General features: G+C 53.1%; 2 protein-coding genes across 3 annotated transcripts in view; one reads left to right on the forward strand and one right to left on the reverse strand.

Moving 5' to 3' along the window:
• Positions 1 to 90: 90 nt before the first annotated feature.
• On the forward strand, positions 91 to 4,523 carry ERCC6L (ERCC excision repair 6 like, spindle assembly checkpoint helicase). Its single transcript, XM_084535113.1, has 2 exons — positions 91 to 236; positions 336 to 4,523. Exons 1-2 carry the CDS (start codon positions 106 to 108, stop codon positions 4,177 to 4,179), a joined length of 3,975 nt encoding a protein of 1,324 aa, XP_084391239.1. The 5' UTR covers positions 91 to 105; the 3' UTR covers positions 4,180 to 4,523.
• Positions 4,524 to 7,416: 2,893 nt separating this feature from the next.
• Positions 7,417 to 9,153, reverse strand: part of PIN4 (peptidylprolyl cis/trans isomerase, NIMA-interacting 4) — a 76,076-nt gene continuing 74,339 nt past the window's right edge. For both annotated transcript variants that reach the window (XM_084534873.1, XM_084534872.1), the window contains exons 2-5: positions 8,072 to 8,113; positions 7,899 to 7,957; positions 7,699 to 7,818; positions 7,417 to 7,591 (exon numbers count right to left, since the gene is read on the reverse strand). In XM_084534873.1, the coding sequence (XP_084390999.1) occupies positions 7,433 to 7,591; positions 7,699 to 7,818; positions 7,899 to 7,957; positions 8,072 to 8,111 (378 nt within the window). In that variant the 5' untranslated portion in view covers positions 8,112 to 8,113 and the 3' untranslated portion in view covers positions 7,417 to 7,432. The remainder of the gene's footprint in view (positions 7,592 to 7,698; positions 7,819 to 7,898; positions 7,958 to 8,071; positions 8,114 to 9,153) is intronic.

A 9,153-nucleotide genomic window follows, 5' to 3' on the forward strand; every position in this document is an offset into this window, starting at 1 on the left:
ACGCGGAGAGATGATTGGGCGCGGCGGGCGCTCATTTGCATAGAGCGCGGGGCAGGACGGGAAGCGGCGGGGTTTGAAGCGCGCGGCGGCGGCGGCGCTGGAGCCATGGAGGGGCCGGGGCGGGACCGGGACCGGGACCGGGATCGGGATCGGGATAGGGAGCAGAACCGGGATTGGGACCGGGATCTGGAGCAGAACCAGGATCGGGACCCGGATCAGGATCAGGAGTACCGGCGGTGAGCGGGGTGCTGGGGGTGGTGGTGCCGGGTCCCGGTGCCGGTTTGGGTCCCGGTCCCGGTGCCGGTGCTGACGCCGTTCCCGTCCCGTCCCCGCAGGCTGGTGAGCGGTGCCAAGGAGGCAGCGGGCAACGGGGACCTGGAGGCAGCGCTGCGGCTGTTCCAGCGGGCGGCCGCCATCCGCCCCAGCGAGAAGCTCCGCGGCCGCATGCAGAGGGTGGAGGAGGCGCTGGCGCAGCTGGCGGAGCAGGAGGAGGATGAGGAGGGTGAGGGTGAGGAGGAAGGCCGCTTCGTGGACGTGTGCGGCAGCGGGCTGCTACTCTACGGCGAGCTGCACGCGAAGCTCTTCCAGCACCAGCGCGAGGGAGTCGCCTTCTTGTACCGCCTGCACCGGGACGGGCGGCCCGGCGGCATCCTGGCCGATGACATGGGGCTGGGGAAGACCATCCAGATCATCGCCTTCCTCTCGGGGATGTTCGACGGCGAGCTCATCCAGCACGTCCTGCTCGTCATGCCCACCACCCTGGTCGGTAGTTGGTTGGCCGAGTTCACCCGCTGGACCCCCGGCCTGCGCGTCAAGGAGTTCCACGGCAGCAGCAAGGCAGAGCGCACCAGGAACCTGGAGAGGGTCCGGAGGAGGAACGGCATCGTCGTCACGAGCTACCAGATGCTCATCAACAACTGGAAGCAGCTCGCCAGCTGCCAGGAGCAGGAGTTTGTCTGGGACTACATCATCCTCGACGAAGCGCATAAAATCAAGTGCCCGTCTAACAAAACGACCAAGTGCGTGTACGCGATCCCTGCGAGGCATCGCATCCTCCTCACGGGCACGCCGGTGCAGAACAACCTGCAGGAGATGTGGTCCTTGTTTGACTTTGCCTGCCAGGGCTCTCTCTTGGGAACAGCCAAAACGTTTAGAATGGAGTACGAGAACCCGATTACTAGGGCCAGGGAGAAGGATGCGACTCTAGGGGAGAAAGCACTGGGACTTAAGATATCTGAGAATCTAATGATGATTATAAAGCCGTATTTCCTCAGAAGAACTAAAGAAGACATCAAAAAAAGTCACGCTGACAAACCAGATGCCCCTCTTCCCGAGGATCCAAGCGAGGCTCGTGCTCCTGTCATGCCATCTCTCACTAGGAAAAATGACTTTGTTGTGTGGGTGTACTTGTCCCCAACGCAGGAGAAAATCTACAGGAACTTTCTCTGTCTGGACCACGTGAAAGAAGTGCTGATGACAACACGGTCACCTTTGGCTGAGCTGACTGTCTTGAAGAAGCTATGTGACCACCCCAGGCTTCTGTCCGCGAGAGCGTGTATCCAGCTGGGCTTAGATGGCCAGGAGTGCTCAGAGCAGGATGCCAGCAGCGAAGCGGGCGTGCTCTCGGGTGCCAACAAAATAGATCACCTGTCTGTTGAGACCCTGATTCAGGAGTCTGGGAAAATGCTGTTCCTTGTAGGGCTTCTAGAAAGACTGCGAGAGGAGGGGCACCGAACTCTGGTGTTCTCGCAGTCGAGGAAGATGCTGGATATCATCGAGCAGGTTTTGTCTCGCAGGCAGTTTAAGATCATGCGTATCGACGGCACGGTGACCCACCTGACGGAACGGGAGAAGCGCATTAGCGCCTTCCAGAGTAACAAGGACTACTCCGTCTTCCTGCTGACCACACAAGTCGGTGGCGTTGGCATAACCTTAACAGCAGCCAACCGAGTGGTGATCTTCGATCCCAGCTGGAATCCAGCTACAGATGCTCAGGCTGTAGACAGGGCTTACAGGATTGGGCAAAAGGAGAACGTGGTGATTTACAGACTGATCACCTGCGGTACGGTGGAAGAGAAAATATATAGGCGACAAGTATTTAAGGACTCGTTAATAAGACAGACTACTGGTGACAAAAAGAACCCATTTAGGTATTTCTCCAAACAGGAACTAAGGGAGCTTTTCACATTAGAAGACACCCGCACATCCACAACTCAGATCCAGCTGCAGTCTTTGCATGCCACCCAAAGAAAGACTGACCTGCAGCTGGATGAGCACATCGCTTATTTACACTCTCTGGAAATGTTTGGCATTTCTGATCATGACTTAATATTTACGAGAGAAATGACTCACGAGGAGCAGGCTGAGAGTGAAGAAGCCCATCAGTACATTCAAAAGAGGGTCCAGAAAGCCCACGAGCTAGTTCAGTTAGAGTCTCAGCTTAGAGATATGAGGATGGAGGGGATCAGAAATGCTGTGGAGGAGACCTGGTCGAGACCACCAGAACTGGCTTCCCAGGCAAAGAAGAGGTCTCCGGGGCTGAACAACATAAATAACATGATTTCACCACCAGTAGTTGATAAATGTGAAAATGACAAAGTTGTTGATCTTACAGAGGATGTGGAGGCCCAGATCCTTGATGTCAGCTCTAAAATGACAAGTCTGACTGTTGATGAGTTGGGTGAAGAGAAACTGGCACAAGCGATGCCCAGTATGGATACAGAGCTGCTTGCTAGCAGCAAGATAGAGGAACAGCCCGATACACAAGGGTCTGAGCAAAATCTGGACTCGAGCATTATATCATTATCACCTGGACTTCATCCACTCGATAAAGAGAGCCCGAGCCTCAAACAGAAGCAGTGTTCTCCTGTTGCCCATGTAAATTTGGATAGCTTGGCTGAGGCTGGGAATGGCCTTTCTGGGCATTCTCTGCATTTTGCTGATGAGTCTGGTGTGGCTGACCATCCCAGAAAGTTAAAAGATGCAGAAATGTCAGTTCAAGTACTTGACCCACTTGCTGGCTCAGAGACAGAGGGGGATGACATTCCTGAGCTAGCTTCAGCTGTCACACCACCAAACCTACTGAATGTTACGCCAGAAGCCCATGCTGGGTTCCAGAAGTCTAGTGTGGTGGAAGCCAGCTTGGAGGAAATGTCTGTGCCATCTCTCCAGGATCAAGTCGACTTCAATCTGGTCTTGGAAGAGTCTGAAGATGGATGGCAAGATGCCTCAAATGGGGGAAGATCTCTGGAGCACCCAGCAGATGAGGGCTCCCAACTAAAATCGGGAAGTCTTTGTAAATCTCCAGCAAAAACTATGGAAAGTGAGAATGGTAACTCTGGAAGCCCCTGCCAGGCAGCTGAAGAAGATCCAAATAACTCCTTGCAAGGGGGTGAAGCATCAGAGGAGAACAGTGTTATCCTCGTTTCAGGTAGAAGAAAGAAGCGTCTGAAAAGAATCGTTTCAGATAGTGAGGATGAGGACTCTTCTGTTATGATCTCAGAGGAAGAGCAGTCTGATAAAAAGTCCTCTCCCTTGAACATCCCACTGCATCAATTTCTGGAAGGGATTACTGCATCTACTCCTAAAAGCAACAGGAGTCTAACAAAAGACTTTCTTTTTTCTCCCAAATTAACTAACAGCGGTAACAGGTCTACAGCTTCCAGGAGATCTCTGATCAACAAGGTGGTAGATGAGGTGGAGGATATCGGAGAAATCATGGGAACCACTGATGAAGAAGAAAACAGTGAGGAGGAGCAAGAAGACCTTGTGGAAGAAGAAGCAGAAGAGTGTAGTGCAGAGTCTGTTGAGCCTGAAGAAGAACCTGCTGGAGAAACGCTTAATTCAACTGAAGAGTCCTTCCATGTAGAGGGTATGCAGTCCGAAGCAGATGAGACAGAGTCATCTCAGGAGGAATCCACTGGTGATGCTGAGCTCCAGTCAGGTGAGCAGATAGAGTACTGCACCCAGGGAAGGGTCTCTGAGGAAGAGGACGGTCAGAATTCCTCCCCTTCCTTAGGTAGTTACAGTATCCTGGTAGACAGAGGGAAGAAACTGAGGGACGATGGAAACCTGCAAGAGGCACTGAACTGCTTCCAACAAGCTCTTGACATAAAGAGTGAAGATCCTGAAGTTATGCTTATGACTCTGAACTTGTATAAACAGCTAGCCCAGAAATGAAATCTGTGTACCTCTGTTAAATATTTTAATGTGATCTCTATGCCTCTGTTAAAGCTGTCACTTTGTTTGTCTGTGCTGCATCACTGATTGTTTCAGCCATCTAAAGCTTAAAAATAAATACATACTTCTTTCAGGTTATGTAACTTTCTGTCGTAGCTAGTGAGCAAATCCAGCATCTCTTCCTGTGTGAAGAAGCAGTCTAAGAAGCCCTTAGTCACACTTCAGGTGCTGGGGAAGGGACGTCACTGTGGACTCGGTTAACTAAGATGAAAACAGTTCATGTTCTTGTTATTTAATTAATAATAAAAAATATTAATAATAAAAAATGCCTCTCCAAGCTTGCAGCTCTGGTTTCCTGTTTCTGGCGTTCAGAGTCCCTCCTGTCTTCAGAGGAGGCTGAAGGTGCGGTTCCACAGCAGCTTTAACGCAGCCTAAATCCAAGCTGCTGGAGTTCCTCCTTCCTCGACTGAAATAAAGCCCGTGTGCCTGCCTGAACCTTGCCTGCCATTTGGGTGCGCCAGATGCTGGTGCAAAGAGAACACAGCTACTGCAATCTGTTCTTAAATTTGCTGTGGTGGAGGTGGTGGTGGTGGGGGGAAGCTGATTGCTGCTATAAATCCTCCATGCAACGGAGGCCAGCGCACCATCTGCCTGGTGCCAGCTCGAACGCTGACATGGAGCACTGCAGAACCCCTCTTGCTCAAATCCCTGCCAGGCTGTGGTTGCTGCAGAAGGGTTGTAGAGCTGGGAGGGGTCGCAGAAGGACTGAAATAGCAATTACGGCCTTGCCTACTGCAAGGTGCTGCACATTCGGGACCTTTTAGTATTTCTGGGGGAGTCTACGGCTTCAAAGCAGGCTGTGGTCTAACCTTGTAGCCCCTCTCATCTTTCCCTATTAGTATGGTCAGAAAAGCCCATCCACACACAAAGGCAGCAGGGGGGAACATTCCTGTCTTAAAGTTGTGGGCTGCCTTTTCTCTGGTCCTCTAACACTCTTCCCACCTATGGTTCAGCTGTAGTAAATAAAATATTTTCTTGCAGGTACTATAGGCACAGTGAAATCGAAATGGGTTCCTAGTTTTGGACCATGCAATTTTAAAATCAGAGGTTCTGGCTTTTAGCAATGATTTGCTCGTCTGACTTGCCCCTCTGCCACAGTGATGGGATAAACTTGGCCTGGGTATGCTTGCAACTATCACATCATTTAACCTTGTAACAACACGGCAGGGAATTTCAGTGCTCCCTCATCTCTGTTAAATGCCTAGCAGGTTTGCCTTGTGTGTTACAGCGTGACAGCAAGGGACACTTTCACACCTGGTTGAGTTCTGCAGTTTTTGGAGAAGAAACTGGTATGCTGTATTTGAATTCTTTGTACTAGATAACAAACCAAATACAAACAGTTGTCCTGGTAGAACAGGAGATATGCCATGTGCTTTTGCTAATAGGTAGAACAAAGCCCTGGTAGCCTGGAAACGAGCAGTTTATTAATAGAGCATCCCTTAAACGAGGCCGCATCTGCTCTCATGCTGTAGAAAGGCCTGTCTGCCTCTCATAACAAAATATTAATGAGGTAGAGCTTTGCGAGTGTTGGTCGGCCTGTGCAAGCCTCCCAGCCTCTTAGCAAAACAAACACCTCAAGAAGTGGGGCAGGAAAAAGACCTGCCCTGGTTTCAGTTTTGCATCTTCATCGCATGTGATCCTGGGAAAGGCGTTTTTGTGCTATTTGATTTTTTTTTTGTCCCCATCCTAAGCCCTCTGACACGCTGGGATGCTCACCTGCAGCAAAGACAGCACCAGTCTGAGTTCTGCCTTTCAGCAGGCAGAGGATCAGCACGCTGGGATATTTATTACGAAGGTCAGGGAGGTAGGAGACACGCTGAGCTGCTTCATTCACATCCGTCATGCTGTCATTTAGCCGGTTTTACCAGAAGGACAAGGTGCAGTCTGCGAGGCTTCTTACACGTACTGCACACTGAGCAGTAGAGGAATTGATGGAGTGACAAGCATTTAGTGTTTTTTTCTACTTCTCTCCCCTTATTCAAGCTACAGTTTCTTCCCAGAGCTTTGATCAGATAAAGTGTGGATGACTTTTTATGCAGGGGGACTCCTCCTGCACCTTCCCCCTCCCTGCTATTGCTCAGCCAAGCCTCCAGCCTTCGTAAAGGTTTGGGAACTGAAAGAACGAGGAGCCTGCCCAGGGCAGCGGCTGTGAGCTCTAGCATTATTTTGCCTCTACCAAAGGGAGGCTCTTCCCAGGTTAAGTCTGAGCTCTGGAGCAGAACCTGTAGCATGAGAACTGTCTACATTCTCCCTGGTGGGGGTAAGGGTAAATGCCCGATGGAACCCGTTTTCAGGTTGGTTAGATTTGCAGAGAAACGCCTGAGCTTCCAGCTGGACAGATCATACCATTTCCACGTGCAGTTGCAGCCCAGAAAGCCAACCGTGTCCTGGGCTGCACCAAAAGCAGCATGGCCAGCAGGGCGAGGGAGGGGATTGTCCCCCTCTGCTCTGCTCTCATGAGAGCCCTGTGTTCAGCTCTGGGGCCCCAGCACAAGGAGGATGTGGACATATTAGAAGAGTCCAGAGGAGGGCCACAAAGATGATAAAAGGGGCTGGAGCATCTCTCCTACAAAGACAGGCTGAGGGAGTTGGGGGTGTTGAGCCTGGAGAAGAGAAGGCTCTGCGGGAACCTTTTAACAATCTTCCAGTACTGAGAGGGGGCTACAGGAAAGCTGAGGACAGACTTTATCAAGTAGTAATAAGACAAGGAGTAGTAGCTTTAAAATAAAAGAGGGCAGATTTAGATCAGATATAAGGAAAAAAAAATCTTTATTATAAGGGTGGCAGGACACTGGAACAGGTTGCCCAGAGAAGCTGTGGATGCCCCATCTCTGGGAGTGTCTAAGGCCAGCTTGGATGGGGTTTTGAGCAACCTCATTTAGTGGGAGGTGTCCCTGCTCATGGCATGGGGGTTGGAATTAGTTGATCTTTAAGATCCCTTCCAACCATTCTATGATCATCACCTCTGCAGCTGGAAGGGAAGAGACTCACCTGCCAGCTGAAGCTGATTTAAAATGCTAATTTGACCTTTTCCAAGGAAAGCTTTACCTCTCTGTGCAGGGTCCTGTACTCCGTGCATCCTGCCACAGCGGCAGGGACGGGCTGGCTGTCTCCAAGCACCCTGCTGTAAGCTCTAGGCGCCTGGGACACGCTCGGAATTCAAGCAGTCAGGAACTCAGTGGCCATTCACACTTTATTTTCGGCCTTCCACCATGATAATGTGGTACCCGAACTTGGTTTTGACGGGAGGGTCCGTGTACACCGGCTTGTCCATGCTGCTCACGGGCAAGGCGAACGCAGCCTCCTGGAAGGGCCCCACCATGGAGCCTCTGCTCATCCAGCCCAAGTCTCCCTGCAAGAAGGAACCGTCGGGGTTAAGGACGGGCTCTGCACCGAGCCCTGCACCGCTTTTGGGGTTGGGCGGCCCGCTTTTTGGGGCCGCTCGGGGGGCAGCCTTACCCCTTGCCTGGCCTTATCCTCGCTGTACTGCGCGGCCACCTCGCTGAAGCGCACCCCGGCCTTCAGCTTCTCCATGGCCTCCATGGCCTTGCCGTGCTTCTCGCAGAGGATGTGCCTCACCTGGAGGGGGACACGGCGGGGCAGCGGGGCCGGTGGATGCCCACCGGGAGCTCCGTGGCCCCGGTGCCGCCGGTACCCACCTTAACGGAGCTGCCGCCGCCCTTCGGGCCCTGCGCCTTGCCCTCGCCGCTCTCGCCGCCTGCCAACGCAGCGCCCTGAGACCGAGCCGGGCCTCGGGGCTCGGGGCTCCGCTACCGGCCCCCAGCCCACGGCCCCCCTCGTTCCCCGGTCCCGCTGCCCCGGCCCCGCTCACCCTTGCCGGCCTTGCCGCCGCCTTTCCCCTTCGGAGCCATGGCTTTTTTTTCCTCTCTATCTTCCCTTTCCGCCTTTCTATCCGTTCTCTCTCTCTTTCTCTCTCTCTCTCTCTCTCTCTCTTTTTTTTTTTTTTTCTTTTCCTGAGTTTTTCAACCTGGCTCTTCGTTTACAGCCTCAATTCTGCAACCCCGTGAGAGCGGAGGGTGCGACGTGCAAGCGATGGGAGGGGGGAAAAAAAATAATAAAATAAAACCACAAAAACAACAAGCACAAGGAGAGCAGAGCCTCTTCCCAAGAAAAATCCAGCACAGAGCCTGGCACGGAGCACCCCAGCCCTGCTGAAGCCGTGCCCTCAGCCCCCTTCTCCCCAGGGCTGCCTGCCCCCAGCCCCATCTTCTTCCCCCTACGCACAAATACCCGAAGAAATGAAAGTGCAAACTTTCCAAATACCCCGTTTCTGCAGCAGGCACTGCCTGGCCCTTTCTTGCTCCGAGGAAGAAGAAGGGCTGGTGTTTCTGCTTAGCCCTCTGCCTTCTGCCCCCAGCCCTCGGGTGTCACTGCCCCGCTGCCTCTCAGCGTGGCCTGGTGAGGATCCATGTGGGGGATCTGCTTGTGCCGTGGGGATCTGGGGATCTGCTTGTGGCACAGGGATGGTGGCACCATCAGCAGCATGGGGACAGCGCTGGGGTAGAGCCCCTGCTGTGTGGGTAACCCCTGGGCATGGGCATGATGGTGGGAACCCCCCCGGAGTAATCCACGGGTGTGGATCGGGGCACGTCCCCCTGTGTTTCTGCCCCTGGCTGTGTTTGGCCAGCAGCTGTAGGACCCCCAGCAATGGAAGCTGCAGGTGTTGGCTTTTGTAGGGTGCTTCAATCCTGTACCAGAGGCAGGAAAGGAGATTTCTTGCCCTGCTGCAGCCCCTTCCTTCTCGCAGCACCAGGACCAAGCCCTCCCCGTGCCTCCAGCCACCTGAAGTCCAGGAGATGCTTGTCCTGGGATGCTGGTGGGGACCTGTGTGTGGAGCATGGCTCCTCGGGGAAGCAGTGGAGTGACCCTGGGGCCTGTGTTTACAGCAAGGGC

The sequence above is a fragment of the Aythya ferina genome (assembly GCF_964211825.1).
Source record: "Aythya ferina genome assembly, chromosome: 13".
Taxonomy (NCBI): domain Eukaryota; kingdom Metazoa; phylum Chordata; class Aves; order Anseriformes; family Anatidae; genus Aythya; species Aythya ferina.